This window comes from Cetorhinus maximus, chromosome 10 (genome assembly GCF_964194155.1).
Source record: "Cetorhinus maximus chromosome 10, sCetMax3.hap1.1, whole genome shotgun sequence".
In the NCBI taxonomy this organism is placed as follows: domain Eukaryota; kingdom Metazoa; phylum Chordata; class Chondrichthyes; order Lamniformes; family Cetorhinidae; genus Cetorhinus; species Cetorhinus maximus.
In genome coordinates this window covers 126,469,542-126,485,890 of record NC_135888.1, presented here as the reverse complement: position 1 = coordinate 126,485,890, position 16,349 = coordinate 126,469,542, and the positions used below count along the sequence as shown (strand labels likewise).

At 43.2% G+C, this 16,349-nt stretch overlaps 1 protein-coding gene across 3 annotated transcripts in view; it reads left to right on the top strand.

Moving 5' to 3' along the window:
* rad50 (RAD50 homolog, double strand break repair protein) overlaps positions 1 to 16,349 on the top strand; it is a 175,668-nt gene that overhangs the window by 123,371 nt on the left and 35,948 nt on the right. For all 3 annotated transcript variants that reach the window (XM_078551113.1, XM_078551114.1, XM_078551115.1), the window contains exons 21-22: positions 6,457 to 6,584; positions 13,764 to 13,988. In XM_078551113.1, coding sequence (XP_078407239.1) covers positions 6,457 to 6,584; positions 13,764 to 13,988 — 353 coding nt within the window. The remainder of the gene's footprint in view (positions 1 to 6,456; positions 6,585 to 13,763; positions 13,989 to 16,349) is intronic.

Below are 16,349 nucleotides of genomic sequence, written 5' to 3'. Positions count from 1 at the left end.
GGAAAGAGTTTCACTTTAACAAACTAATGCACGTTCAAACTGCATCGGAAACAATATTGACCAGTGTAACTTGGACTTGTATCCAAAAGCAACAAAACGCTGCGGATCTAGAAAGTCTGAAATAAAAACGGAAAGTGCGGGAAACACTCAGCAGGTCTAGCAGCACCTGTGGATAGAGAAAGTTAACATTTCAGGTCAACGACCCTTCATCAGAGCTGTACAGTTTCTTTAGTGTACCAAAACATCCCAAAGTGATGAGATGTGGAACTGAGCAGAAATGAGGAAAAGAGCCTGGGGAAAAGATACCCAGACAGCTAACCAAAGGATGTGGTCAGTGGCACATGTTTTAAGTAAGTGTTTGAAGATGAGAGATGTAGCAAGGCAGAACAGCCTGGGAATATTGTAGGAACAAGATGGCTGAGGCAGAGGATAGCGTAAAGTGCACAAAATTCAGATATTGCGAGCTAGAACATAGGGCTGGAAGAGTTGCAGTAATAAGGTGATAGAAAGCTTACAGAACAGTTTGTAAAGGAGGACTATGATCGAATCAATGAGCTGGGCATAGAGAGTTATGAAAGTTAATGAGGACAGGTATGAGCCAGACGTAATATAAAATTGGATGTAGGGAGCGGAATCCTAGATCTTAAAAAAAAAGACAGACTTGCATTTATGTAACACCATTCAGGAGCGTTTTACAGCCAATGAAGGATTTATCTGCTTCCATTGATGTGGATTTGATCATGTTCATTTGCCATGTTTTCTATGCAATTGATGGACGCATTTACTCAATGTGCTGTGCATAGATGTAGTTAACTGCCTCATTTAACGTCAAGGTCCTTCATGAGGAGGCCTTTGACATTTTACACCGCCTTTTGTTCAGTTCACACTGCTCCCCCACTCCCCCCGCTCACCAACCCTCAGTTGCAATCTCTACTTCAGTTAAAATAGAAAAGGTGGCCTTTGTATGGTGATTTTCACAAGCTCAGGATGAACAAAAGGGCATGATTATTTGGGCAGATAAACTAGTATTAGCATTAGTGTGCAAAACCAGAATATTGGAGATAGGTTAGGAAAATCAGCACATTGACCTGGTATTTGCTTATTGTTAGGTCATACAGAGAAAATATTATTCAGCCTGATAGCTCTGTGCTGATATTGAAAGGTAGGAATTTCCAGCAGTAAAACTTAAAACAGTTAGAAGATCCTACGTATTTGTTTCAAGGAAAGACTTAGTTTGGATTTATACAGTGTCTTCTATGTTCACCATTGCCAGATATCCAACAAAAGTGGTTAAGATGCTGTTTCGAAATGAGCGGTGGGACTGTGTTGTGTAGTTGACCCGTGTTGGCATGGGGTGTTTGTTCCCTTTTTCACTCCAACAGTTCTTAGCTCAACCTGTAAAGTTCATATAATCTCTTTCTGTTTGGATGAAAGATAAGTGAAGCAATTAATGTTCTATATCTAGACTTGTGCTGATTTGCCTGTTCCCAATAGCTGAGGTGAATGATATTTGCATGATTTATGTTTCATTGGTTGTTATGTGCTTTGTGGAGTCATGAGGCCCTTAACAGTGCTCTATAAACACAAATCCTCCTTTACGACAAAATCCAACTGTTAATTTTTTTTAAAAACTAACACATTCCTGTTTCTGAAAAAAATCTGACTTAAAGATCATCAATGACTCCTGCTCCCTAAATAACCTGAAGTGCAAACTGGATCCAATTTAATAGCGGCAAATTAATTCAAGACATCACGAGAAACTCCTTTATTCAGAGAGTGGTCAGAATGTAGAATTCACTACCGCAAGGAGTAGCTGAGGTGAGTGGCATGGATACATTTAAGGGGAAGTTTGATGATTACGTGAGGGAGAAAGGAATCGAAAGATATGTTGATGGGGTTAGGTGAAAAAGGATGGGAGGAGACTCTGGTGGAACGTAAACACTGGTGAAGACCACCAGGGCCAAATGGCCTGTCTATGTCCTGTAAATACTGCTACGTAAAATGCAGTTGGAAGGTATGGTCACAACGTCTTTAAGGAACTTAAAAGTAGATGGAAATTTCTCAGTTGCAACCTCATTCTTCTAAATTCATTCCCATGTGGGTTTTTATCTTACAGGGAGAAATGAGGTTACAAAATAAATAAGGTAGAAATTCTGCAACCATATGAAGGTGGCAAAGCGCTGGCGTGGTTGTCACTGGGAACTAGAACTGCGGGCCTGGTGGTAGGCAGACTGTGGCTTTCCCTCGTGGCGTTGGATGTTTGAGAATACCACGCCATTTGAAATCATTTTGGATGCCTATGCTTTAGTTATGTTGTGCAATCTTCACCGCATACTGTGGTTATAAACTAGGCAATGAGAAATTGGGTTGGCGTATGAGCTGCTTTGCAATGATGTTGATGTGCAACACGGCATCTGTTTGCTAGGAATGGGACAATGGGTGGAAGGTGACCCGTGGCCGTACGCTGCGGACATGCTGTGCACAGCTAATGCACATCCTACATTTTGCAGTGACGTTAATTTGAAGTAGGATGGTCAGCCTGCTCATTGTGAAACTGCTTTAGAAACGAGTGTTATCAACAACATCCACTTAGTAATGGTAATGAGAGCAGAGCGAAGAAGCAATTTTATAGTGGGCTGGAACTCCCCATCACTGAACAAACCATTAATTAGTTTGAATGTTAAACTCCCAGGGCTGATTTTCACCTGTTTGGAGGGGGGGGGGTAGCGTTGGGAGGGGTGGGAGTTTGGGGGGGTTGCGGGGGTGGGGGGGGGGCGGGGTGCAGAGTGCCTATTCGCCCGCACATTGCAAAAGTCTGTTGGAAGCCTACGGGCTGAAAAAAAAGCCTCCCTCCCCTCTCAGCGATTTCACACTGAGGGTGGGCTAAACAGGCTGAGAGTGGGACTTTCACCCCTCCAGTGGGAACAAGCCCTGCCCTCGAAAGCTGCCAGCCAACCTGATTGGCCAGCCATGTCAGACCTGAGTGGCGAGCACTACTGGGTCTGCAAGCAGTCCCGTGAAGAACTTCAATGGATTCCAGAGCCTGGTAAGCCCAGGCTTTTAGGACGGGGGTGGGGGGAGGATCAGGGAATTCGGGGGAGGGGGTGGAGTGGCGTTGGCAAGGTTGGTGGGCAGGTTTTGGAGGTCAGGATGGGAGGAATAAAGAGGGAGTAACATTTGGCAGGAGAGGGGATGTCCCCGATATGCAAAAGGCAGCCCTCGAATGCGGTGCCCGCTACCCCCCCAACTCCCTTTCCAAAATTATTTTTCAAAAGCGGGCTCCTTACTCCCACCAACCGGCCTACACCAACCGCTTCATGGCATGGGCAGCATGAAACATGGGTCAATTGGCCAACTTTGGAGCCCGCCCGCCAAGCCACCATATTATAGGGACTGGGTCAGGATGGGCAGGAAGGCATGGGCTTGCCACCCATCTAATTTTAGGGGCCTCCTTGCTTCCCGACAAATATACACCCTGTGATAGGGGAGCACATAAAATCCAGCCCCTGGGTTTTGGAGATATCATCCCTGTCACCGGCAAAGCTGAGAAACTGCAGTGATCGAGTGAGAACATTGATGAACCATTGAATAGACCATCCCATCATTATGGGCAAAGCCTTCAGCAGAGGACCGATGAGTTGATAAGTAGGTCACTCAAGTGTGTACTCACCGCATAGATGCTGTGAAGAGGAGGCATCATGGGAGATGCATAAAAGCTACAACCTATATTTATAGAGCACTTAGGAAAGTGTTTCAAAGGGGCATTATAAGACCAAGCATGATACTAAGGCATGAAAGGAGACATTAGGTGGGAGAACCAAAAATTTGGTCAAAGGGGTAGGTTTTCCTTCGAGGTGGAAAGTGAGATAGGAAGGTGGATTAGTGTAGGGAGGGTATTCCGGAGCTTGGGGCCTAGACAGCTAAAGGCATGGCCACCAGTTGTAGAAATATTAAAATTAGGGAAGTACAAGAGGCCAGAAGTAGATGAGCTCAGATATCTCAGAATTGCGAGGCTGGAGATTTCCTTATTACTGGGAAATAATGTAGGTCAGTGAGCACAGGGGCGATAAGGAAATGGGACTTGCTGCGAGTTATGACTTATGCAGCAGAATTTTCGATGACCTCAAGTTTGCAGAGTGTAATATATGGGCGAACCAGCCAGGAGTGTGTTGGAATAATTGAATGTAAAGGCAGGAATGAGGCATGAGCAACAGCAAATGGCTAACCTCAAAGGGGCTCTTTGGTTCTGTGAAAGGTGTAGAAGAAGCATCATGTCTCATATGGGTCCTCTTAATCATTTAGTCAGTCTTCAAGACCCTAGTATAAAGAACAACTACCACCTGGCCGCCTTAAATCTATATTTCAGGTTATGACCTTTTAAAGTATGGAACAAACCATTTTAGAACTTCTTAAAAAGAAATCTGAATTTAAGAAGCAGTGATAAGTTACTCCATGCAGTCCTCCACCTTTACAAGAGACTGCCATAGTAGTTTAGAAAATGTTTTACTGTTGCAAAAATGGAAATTACATTTATTTGCCGAGCTTCACTTTCAGTAAGCAGATTCATGGGACTTTTGAAGATTCATTGAACTGCATCTGTGTGGCTAGATAGATGCTGCTGATAAGTGTTTCTTTATGACACTTTTATTTAACTTAGAATGGCAGTACTCGAAGGTTTTATCAACAAAACTAATCCTTAAGATGCAAGATAAAGGTTTTTATAAGTGTAAAAAATATTTAAGGGGTTTTGGGGTTGGGAGGGGAGGCAAAACATAAACTAATTGCAGGAATGTACAATCTATTATCGGTATCCAAAATAGACAGGAAATTATTAATTGTAATTGAAAGTAGTTAATTTCTTTGAAAAGAATGTTGTGCAGGATTTCGTATTTATTTGAGGAGGGGGCGAGTAGTAGAATTTTTATGCTACTCAAAAGTGAGGAATTTTTAAAATGTTTCTTTCATATCTGGTTAAAAACCTGCACTTCCTGCCAAGAGTCGGGATTAAACCTCAATTACCCAGCAAGACAGCTAAAATCAAGCTTGAAGTGTGGGTGCCCTCTTTGCCCTGTGGCTGCACCACTGTGATAACTCCATTTCTCATACCACCTGCCCTTGTCGTCTTTTTGAACACCACCATTAATTGATGGGCAAAGTTCTAGTCGTGAACTGTTATCCATTTGGGGGTGGATTCAAGTGAATTGATTGGAATGCTTGCACCTGACCAAAGTGACCAGAACCCCATTTGACTAGGTTCAAACCTAGATTACAGACAGAGCGCGTCATGGTGCTATAATTTACTACTGCCCAGCCAGCCAAAAGCAGCTTTGACTGAGTTTGTGGCATCATTTCAGAGTGTGGAGTTTATTTAATATTGTAGTGTCTTTTTTTCTTACAAACACTGATTTGGTACATGTATTAAAATTGAGCAAGTGCCCAATGCCTTTGCTCACCTGCTTCTCCACTCCAGAAGGTACTGATTGACATTAGCGCATTATAGTTGTGGCCACGCTTGATGAGTCAGCCAACGTACAACTGAGCTCAACTCTGGCTTTGCCCATTACGTACAGCTACCAACAGAAGCCACAGGTAATGAGTGAGTGCTGACATTTTCTCTAGTGCAGTGATGCCTGCGGACTCTTGTGCTGCTATCATCAATCCAGGTCACGTTCGCTTACTTGTTCGAAACTTGGGATCGTTCTGTGTTGCCATCAGTGTATGACTCAGTTCCACACTAGGCAGTGAAAATACCAATTGAACCTTCATATAAATTCAGTTAATCTAGATGCTGATTCCTTCTTGCATGAGAGTAAGTGTTGTCTATTCTTGGGTGTACATTGAAGTGTGTTTAGCTAACAAAACCATTACACTTCACACAAAAGAAAGGGTCTGAACTCAATGTTAACCCATCTGTCCTCTTTACAGCTCTGAAGAAGTGTCATACAGATTCGAAACGTTAACTCTGTTTCCCTCTCCACAGATGCTGCCAGAGTTTTTCCAGCATTCTCTGCTTTTGTTTCAGATTTCCAGCATCTGCAGTATTTTGCTTTTATTTTCCTCTTTACAAATACAAATGATGTATCTTAAGATCATTAGAAATAGGGGCAGGAGTAGGCTATTCGGCCCATCAAGCCTGCTCCGCCATTCAATAAGATCATGGCTGATTTGACTGTGGCCTTAACTCCACTTTCCTGCCTGTCGACCATAACCTTTGGCTCCCTTCTCAATCAAAAGTCTGTCAGCTCGACCTTGAATATGCTCAATGACCCAGCTTCCACTGCTAGCTGTGGGGAAGAGAATTCCAAAAACCAACAACACTCCCTAGCATTTTCCTGTTTGATTTCAGTTTCCCAGAAAATGCTTTGTAGTTTTCATTCCTTTTGTATGGCAGATGAATGCTATTCAAAATATGCATGATTGTATTCTGCTTTTTCCTTCTCCCAACCACCCTTCCAGCTTGAGGAGCGCTGGTTACAAGATAACTTGACATTGCGGAAGAGGATGGAAGAATTGAAAGTTGTAGAGACCGAGAGGTTGGAGCGACTGAAGGAGATGGGAGAGATGAAAGTAATGCACCTCAGGAAGTACGCGAAAACCTAAAATACACAGTAGAGTTAACCCGAAATGCTGAATTGTTGCTGCTTATTTGTATTGCCAGCGACATTCAAAGCTACATTTGAAGCAATGGCGAGATCTAGATTTTAACAGACTGCTCCTTGGCTGAAGGAAACCTGTGTTTGTTTGGAGAGCTTGTAGGGTGGAAATGACACATTTTAAGATATCTAGCATCAACAAGATGAGTTTCTATTTTTGCAATAGCTTCATCCTGACAGTGATTCCGAGTGGGTAAATCACCGTCACTGAAGCTATGCCACGGTTGTGAAACCAAAAAAAATGTAAAATTAAATGTGTCATGGCTTTTCCTTTCAAGTGACCATGCAAAATTTTCCTCCATTGTGGAGGCTTTCTAGTTTGCTCAACATTCCACGGCAGACAATCAGTCAGGAAGTCTGAAATTATCCTCCCCCCCCCCGCCCAATACCCTGAGGCAATCGTGACCAGAAAATGGAAGAAACTGTAGGGGCAGAATTTTTTGGTTGGCGGGGCGGGCAGGATCAGCAGGTCCGGGAGTGGCTGGAGAACGGACTGCCGACCGCGATTTCACACTGGCTGGCCAATTAACGGCCAGCCAACGTGAAGCGCGAGGCGCTGAGAAGCTCAGCGCTGCCGGGGGGGCGGGGGGCGGTGGGGGGGGGGCGGGAGGAGGGCGAGCGCTGAATGAAAGCTCCCTGAAGGCTGAGAGCTGCCTCAGGGAGCCGAAGACGTCGAGAGTATTAAATAAAGATTTTAAAATCAGAACAAAAATGTCCGAGCATCACCAACAGTCACCTGAACATATACGTTACAAAAAATTCCGTCCATCGATTTTTATTTATTTTTTTTCTATTTAATAACGGAAAGCTCGCCCCGCCCTCGGATGAGGTTTCATGAAAAATCCAAAGGCCACCTGGCTGATTCGCCCGCCCGCCAACCGTGAGGTTGGACAGACCACGAGAAATCGGGGACAGTTACAACTTTAATGGGCTTAATTGCCCTCTTAATTGCTGGTGAACACGCTTCCGACTTTTGTGCGTGCCCGCTGACCAACTAAAATATTGCGTGAGCGCATGCTAACGTCGGGGCGTTCACCCAACATCATCCCATGCTCATTTACGCTCTAGCAGGTCGGGTACACGCCCACATGTCAACCTGAAAATTCTGCCCTCAGGTTTTTTTTGGGGGGGGTGGGGGGATGTGCCTTTGAGGTTTTTTTTTGCAAATGAGCAGGATGGAATTGCTTAATGCATATTACAGTTAAAGAGTGATGAAGAACAAATAGAAAAAGATTTAGTTTTGTATATTCTTTTGGTGAGTGATCACAGCTGAGTCATTAAATAGAGTGCAGTTTATTCCCTGGAGTGCTCAGGATTAGGGTGGAATTGCTCCAAAATTAAGGCCTGAATTTTCAATCTTGCGCTGGGTGTGCAGAGACGGGTTAATTCCCAGCTCTTTGTACCTGACACCCATAAAAGTGGCTCCAAATTTTGGATTTTTGGTTTGCTGGGGGGAGGGGGTGGGCAGGTGAAAAGGGGAGTTGTAGTGGGCAACTCCAGAAGCAGTGTGGAAACTGTCTGGTGCAGAGGCGGACTGGGCAGAAGGCCTGCCTCAGTGCACCGGCATTTTATCCTCAAGTTCTGCATTACCAAACGATTATTTACATTAACTACATAATCCCTTATAAAATTAACATTTCTTTCAAGTGCTTAATCCTTAGCTCCAATCAAACTCTGAAATGCCAGGCATCCCACTGTAATAATGGAAAGTTGTGAAATCAGTCATGCAGCAATAATCCAGTCATGATAACCCTCGGGTATGTCAATAGATAGAGTGAAATAGCAAGCAATGACTTTTTTTTAATACTCCATATGGTTTTTTTTCAAAGATTTAAAAGACAGGAGTTTGAAATTCCTTGACAGCTTGACAGTTGCTTTTGACAGTTGATTGTTGCTTTTGACAACTCTCTTAACAGTTCCAATGAGTTTATGCGCACACATTTTGCGCACACTCATGTACACTTTTAACAATCTAAAAGGGCCCTGACCTCCAGCAAAGGTGCCCCAGGACCATATCCAAAGGGGCACGCCACCTCTCCAAAAGAGTACCACACCTCTCCAAAGGGTTCCGCAAGGTTTAGGCCTACTCCTACCAGGTCCAATCTCCATACGTCGTGTTTCCCACCCCTGGCTAACAAAAATCAAACATGATCAGAGGCGGCTGCTGTTTTAAGTAGGCAGCTACCTCCACAAACGTGCATGCACAAATCCCGGTCCCATTCCGGCCTGTGAAAATGGTAGATGCTGTGTTTGGGGCGGGGCTTCCAGATTTCGGCCTCCTGTACCATTTTTGCAACGATTGAGAGGCTCTGCATCATTGCAAAATCCAGGTCTAAGTGTCAGTATGGAATCTATCTAAGTTCATTGTAATGTAAGTATACCATTGTTATTTTACGATGCTGTGCGAGTTAAGAAGGTGCATTAGTGCAAGTTTGTACTGTAGAACAGACTGTGGAGACAGCTGGGTATTTTAATTATTTCTGCAGGGGTATTCACTGTTGATATTTAGTTAACAAAATCAAAACTTAATCCATCACGTTCCCCTCTAACAATTTTCCTGAACGTATCTTACCTCCCTCAATCTCACCTTTCCTCCCTCAATCTCACCTTTCCTCCCTCAATCTCACCTTTCCTCCCTCAATCTCACCTTTCCTCCCTCAATCTCACCTTTCCTCCCTCAATCTCACCTTTCTAGCATAACTTGCAATTTAAAAGACAAGTTTGGTGTTGTCTTGCCAGTGTTTCTTGGTTTGTCTTGCTTGCTCCCCTCTTTACTACATTGGTATTTTTACACTGTGGATCTTAGTCCTTTACAAACCTTTCTCACTCTTGAATGGTCAATAGACTCAATTCTTACGGTCAATTAATTTTCTGCCACTTAATGTGCACTGAATAAGAATTTCCTTTGACAGGAAAAAACTGAAGGAAGAAGGTCATTTTGAAGTTATTTGTATGAATGTGGCACAGGTAGATTGTCAGTAATGTGCTGCTGCAGTATAAACTGTCATGTTCAACAACTGGATTTAGTGCTCGCTATTTAGAAAGGGCAGGAAAAAAGGAAAAGGAGGTGGTATGGTATTGTTAGTTAAGGATGAAATCAGTGAGATAGTGAGAGAGGATATTGGCTCAGAAACTTTAGATGTAGAATCAGTCTGGGTAGAGCTAAGAAGCAACAAGAGGCGGAAAACATTAGTGGGAGTTGTCTATAGGCCTCCAAACAGTAGTGGTAAGGTAGGGGATGGCATTCAACAGAAAATTAGAGGTGCTTGTATGAAGGATGCTACAGTAATCATGGGTGACTTCAATCTACATGTAGACTGGGCAAACCAAATTAGCAATAATACTGTGGCGTATGAATTCCTGGAGTGTGTACGAAGATGGTTTTTTTAGATCAGTATGTTGAGGAACCAACTAGGGAACAAGCTATCCTAGATTTGGGATTGTGCAATGAGAAGAGGTTAATTAATGGTCTTACTGCGCAGGGTCCTTTAGGGAACAGTGACCATAACAAGATACAATTCTTCATTAGGATGGAAAGTGAAGTAGTCCAATCCAAAACTAAGGTCCTATATCTAAACAAAGGAAACTACGAAGGTATGAAGTGTGAGTGGCTATGATAGATTAGGGAACTTCATGAAAAGGCATGACGGTGGATAGGCAATGGCTAATGTTTAAGGAACGAATGTATGCATTGCAACCATTATAATTCCTTTCGGGCACAAACACACAACAGGAAAGTAGCCCAACCATGGCTAACAAAAGAAATTAAGGATAGTATTAGATCCAATGAGGAATCATATAAAGTTGCTAGAAAAAGTAGCAAGCCTGAGGATTGGGAGCTGTTTAGAATTCAGCAAAGGAGGACCAAGAGATTGATTAAGAGGGGAAAATAGAGTATGAGAGTAAACTTGCAAGGATCACAAAAGTGGACTGTAAAAGCTTCTATAAGTATGTAAAAAGAAAAAGATTAATGAAGACAAATGGAGGTCCCTTACAGTCTGAAATGGGAGAATTTATAATAGAGAACAAGGAATGGTACAGCAATTAATTAACTACTTTGGTCTGTCTTCACAGAGGAAGACACAAATAACTTCCCAGAAATACTAGGGAACCCAGTGAGAAGGAGGAATTGAAGGAATACTAGTTCCTTTAATTAGTATTAGTAAAAAAAGTAGTGCTGAAAAAATTAATGGGACTGAAAGCCAATAAATCCACATCCCAGGGTACTAAAGGAGGTGGTCATGGAAATGATGGGCAGTGATGGGCAATTCCTTAAAATAACTGGGATTGAAATTACAATTTCATTTCCCTAGAACCAATATGAAAAAGTATTGTGCAAAAATGCAGTAGTCTGTGACTTGAAGTACATCTATTGTAAAGGAGTGCAAGAGACTGTCTCACTGACTAGAATATAAAACAAATTTTATTTGAAGTGGATGTGTTGGTTGTCATCTTCCAAAAGTCTGTAGATTCTGGAACAGCCCCAACAGATTGGAGGGTGGCAAATGTGACCCTGCTATTTAAAAAAGGAGGGAGGGAGGAAACAGGGAAATATAGACCGGTTAGCCTAACATCAGTAGTAGGGAAAATGCTAGAGTTATTATAAAGGATGTGATAACAGGACACTTAGAAAATCAACAAGGATCTAATAGACAAAGTCAACATGGATTTATGAAAGGTTAATCATGTTTGACAAACCCACTGGAGTTTTTTTGATGATGTAACTTGCAGAATAGACAAGGGAGAACCAGCTGTTGTGTATTTGGATTTTTAGAAAGCTTTTGATGAAGTCCCACATAAGAGGTTGGTGGTGCAAAGTTAAAGCACATGGGATTGGAGGTAATATATTGGCGTGGATTGACAATTGGTTAACAGACAGGAAACAAAGAGGAAGGTAACTTGTGGGATATTGCAGGATTCAGTGCTTGGGCCCCAGCTGTTCACCATGTATATCAATGATTTGGATGAAGCAATAAATGTAATATTTCCAAGTTTGCTAATGACAGGAAGCTTGGTGGGAATGTGAATGGTGAGGAGGCGGTGGTATAGTGATATTGTCACTGGACTAGTATCCCAGTGACCCAGGGTAATCCTCTGGGGACCCGGGTTCGAATCCCAATAAAATTCAATAAAAACCCGGAGTTAAAAGTCTGAAATTACGATTGTCGTAAAAAACCATCCGCTTCACTGATATCCTTTAGGGAAGGAAATCTGCTGTCCTTACCTGGTCTGGCCTACATGTGACTCCAGACTCTCAGCAATGTGGTTGACTCTTAAATTCCCTCTGAACAAGGGCAATTAGGGATGGGCAATAAATGCTGGTCTAGCCAGTGATGCCCACATCCCATGAACGAATAATTTAAAAAAGGAAGATGTTAAGAGGCTTCAAGGCGACTTAGACAAGTTGAGTGAGTGGACAAATATATGGCAGATGCAGTATAACATGGTTAACAGTGAAGATATCCACTTCAGTAAGAAAAACAGAATGGCAGAGTATTATTTAAATGGTATTATTTAAATGGATAGACTGGGAAATGCTGATGAAAACAAGCATGCAGGAGCAAGGATGTCTTACCACAGCTTGGTGAGACCATACCCGGAGTATTGTGTGCAGCTTTAGCCTTTTTAAGAAAGGAGATACTTGCCATAGAGGGAATGCAGCGAACATTCACCAGACTGATTCCTGGGATGGCAGGATTGCCATATCAGGAAAGATTGGGTCGACTAGGGCTGTATTCATTGGAATTTAGAAGGATGAGAGGGGATCTCATTGGAACGTATACAATTCTGACAAGGCTGGATGCCGAGATGATATTTCCCCTGGCTGGGGGGGTCTGGAACAAGGGGTCACAGTTTCAAGATACCGGGTAGGCCGCTTAGGACTGAGATGAGGAGAAACCTCTTCACTCAGAGGGTGGTGACCCTGTGGAATTCTCTATTGCGGAAGGCTGGGGAGACCAAGTCACTGAATATATCTAAGAAGGAAATAGATTTCTAGCCTGTCAAGGGGAATGAGGAGAGACCCAGTGCATGGTGTTCAGATAGAGGATCAGCCATGATCATATTAAATGGCAGAGCAGGCACAAGGGGCCAAATGGCCTGCTCCTGCTCCTAAGTTTCTTTGTTTCTAATTGCATAATAAGATCAGAGATATGTAATGGGAACAGAATACTCTGCCTTCAGACTTATCCCCCCCCACTCATGCACAAGTTCCATAATCCTGGACTCTGTCCAACCTAGTGAATTCCGTGAGGATCCTTTGACCGCTAGCAAAGCTTCCAAAAAAAAATTAAAGCAAGTTGTGAAATTTTCCAATGACCCTCAGAAGTCATTAAGCAAGAAGGAGCGTGCATTTATATAGCAACTTTAACATCCTTGGGACAACCCAGAGCACGGTGCAGCCGATTGAGTTTTGAAGTGTAGTTATTGCTGTTGGGTAGGCAGACGTGGCAGCTAATTTGTGCACAGCAAGCTCACACAAACATCGGTGAGATGAGGAACCAGTTAATCTGTTTAGATGGTGAGCTTTTTTCGAGAAACAATTATTGACCAGGAGATAAAGAGAACTCCCCTGGTGTACTGTAAATGGAGCCATTGGATTTTGCACTTGTGCCTGAGAGCACACGCAGGCGCTGAGGTTAACATCCCATTGAAAATTGGGCACCTCTTAACAGCGCACCACTCCTCCAGCACTGCACTGAACTGTCGCCTAGATTGCGCGCTGAAATCTAAGACTGGTGTTTCAATCGACTACTTTTGATTCAGAGATGTGAGCGCTACCTCTAAGCAAAGGCTGACTCCTAACAAGACTAATTCTATTTTCTGCTCGCCTGTGTGTACACGCACATATATTGCACTGGAGCAAACCCCCTCATGAAACTGAATTCAGAATAGGAGAGAAAGGATGCCCTTCCCTATATCACCGCAGGCTTATTAACCAATAAAAGGCCACGTTTTCCGTTTCTTCTGGTTACAGCTGAGGTGCATTTATTTCAGAAATCTGATGTATGAAGCCATTTGATACTTGAAGCATTGCTGCCCACTCTGATTTATGAAATTGTTATCCACGTCTTCGATGCGTACAACACGTGTTTTGTTTTTGACCGGCAGTGAGCGGAAACAGCTGGAAGAACGGCTGGATAATTTGAAGAAAAATCGCAACCTGGCGCAAGGGCGGCAGAAAGGCTTTGAGGAGGAAATACTTCATTTCAGAAAAGAACTGAGGGACTCTCAGTATAAAGACGCCGAGGAAAAGTTCAGAGAAATGATGATCGTAATGAGAACCACTGAACTGGCTAACAAGGATCTCGATATTTATTACAAGGCACTAGACCAGTAAGTGGAAAGCTGCATTCCAGATGTCATAAATGTTCTCGTTCCGTCATGTGAAAAAAGCGGAACCTTTTTACCCTGTATTATAGCCTCAAGCCGTAGTTTATGTACTGTTATCATATTAGAAGATGCTTTCATTGCTTTTTTTTCTCATTATTCTTTTATGGGATGTGAGTGTCGCTGGCAAGACCAGCATTTGTTGCCCATCCCTAATTGCTGTTTGTACTGAGTGCCTTGCTAAGGCCATTTCAAAGGGAAGTTAAGAGTCAGCCACATTGCTGTGGGCTTGGAGTCACATGTAGGCCAGACCAGATAAGGATAGCAGATTTCCTTCCCTAAAGGGCACGAGTGAACCAGATGGGTTTTTACGACAATCAATGATAGTTTCATGGTCACCATCATTGAGACTAGTTTTATATTCCAGATTTATTAATTCAATTTAATTTGATTTAAACACATGTCCCCAGAGCATTAGCCTGGGCCTCTGGATTACTAGTCCAAGTTACATTACCACTGCACCACTATCCCCCCCACCCTCCAGTAGCATAACATATGAAAGAAACCTTAGAGAAGTCCCTGAAATTCTTATAAACTTCAGAAAGAGTGTGATTGCACCATGGTTTCAATACCAATTTCAACAGCAACTTCCATTTATATAGCACCTTCCAGTGTAGTGAAAAGTCCCAGATCATTATCAGGCGGAGCTATTTCTGTGCAGTAGCCTGAAACTGCATCTTTTGTGGTGCATACTAATTGGGGGTAAATAGTAAATCACGCTAGTCCTTATTACAACAATGTTTGTAATGCACTTTAGTTACTCCCGCAAGGTATGCAACTTTATGCCAATAATGCTGTGTTCAGCTTCCAAAGTTCTCCAGTATCGATTTTGCCTTCAGAATAATTCTGACGAAAGGTCATTGCCCTGAAATGTTAACTCTGTTTCTCTCTCCATCAATGCTGCCAGACTTGCTGAACATTTCCAGCATTTTCTGTTTTTAAGGATAGGGTACGTTGGGTTTAAGAAGCAGCTTAAAGGAAGAGCGGAAGACAAGGAGGTTTAGGGAGGGAATTCCAGATCTTTAGGGGCTCGGCAACTGAAGACATGGTCATCAGCTATCAGTGCTGGAATTATTAAAATCGGGGGGTGCTCCAGGAGTCAAAATTGGAGGAGTACAGAGTTCTTGTAGGGCTGAAGGAGGTAGCAGATGAGGAAGGATTTGAAATCAAGGGTGAGAATTTTAACGTCAAATTTTTAAAAAGAACAGCTTTATTTTGCGAGCCATCCTTCTTAAATATTGCCTTTGGTTGACAGGCTGTCATTGACCGATGCTATAGAAATAAATCTTATCATCCAGATCAACAGGATAAACTATGGCCAGAATTTTCCTGTTGGCGATTTAGGGGCGGGGCCAGATCGCCGAGGGGAAAATGACGCCGGATGACGTCGGGAGGAATCCCTGACGTCATCCCGGGCCATTTAAATTTTTAGGAAGGTGGGCGGATAGTGAAATCAGCTGTCCGCCTGCCGACCTGTCAATGGCCAATTAAAGCCATTGACAGGCTAGTTAAATACTTAAAGACCTGCCTGGCCAACCTTAAGGCTGGCGGGCAGGCCACGAGCCCCAGCGGGCTTCTGATAACACATGAAACCTCACCCACTGGCGGGATGAGGTTTCGTGTTCCTTTTTAAAAACTTTAATAAATCTAATGTGATATTTATTAACATGTCCCATCTCGTGTGACATTGTCACATGAGGGGGACATGTTAATAATATTTTTATTTCTCTATTTTTTAACTTTTGTACACTGTCAGTAATCTCCCAGAGATAGCATTAGTCTCAGGGAGCAGTGCGCTCTTTCACGTGCATGCACGGAAGAACGCACTTTGACAGATGGGGAATCCCTCCACCCCCACCGCACAGGAAGCGCATAGCGCTTCCCGCTGGGCGGGCCTTAATTGGCCTGCCCTCTCAAAATGGCGGCAGGCCCCGTTTCGGTGGCAGGGGTCAGCTGTCTGCCCGCCGCCGAGCCGGTGGGGCCCGCACGCCCACCAAGGGCAAAATTCTGCCCACTATATCAGTGTGGTCCAAGTCACGTTTGCCCAATAATTTTAAAATCCAATTTAACTTAGATCGGACATGAAAATTGTTGGTATTCCTATTTTTTTTTAATGTAAGTTCCATTCAATGTTCCAGCATGATTATCTTGCATCATTATGGAGAGGCTTAAAGACTTCAGATCAGAAAAGGCATTTTTTTTTTTCTCTCGAAGTTATATCGTAAATCAAATATTGTGGGCAACAGCGTGAACGTAACTTTGAGGCAGAAAACCTGGGCGTTCTCACCTTGGCTGAAAGCGCAGTGG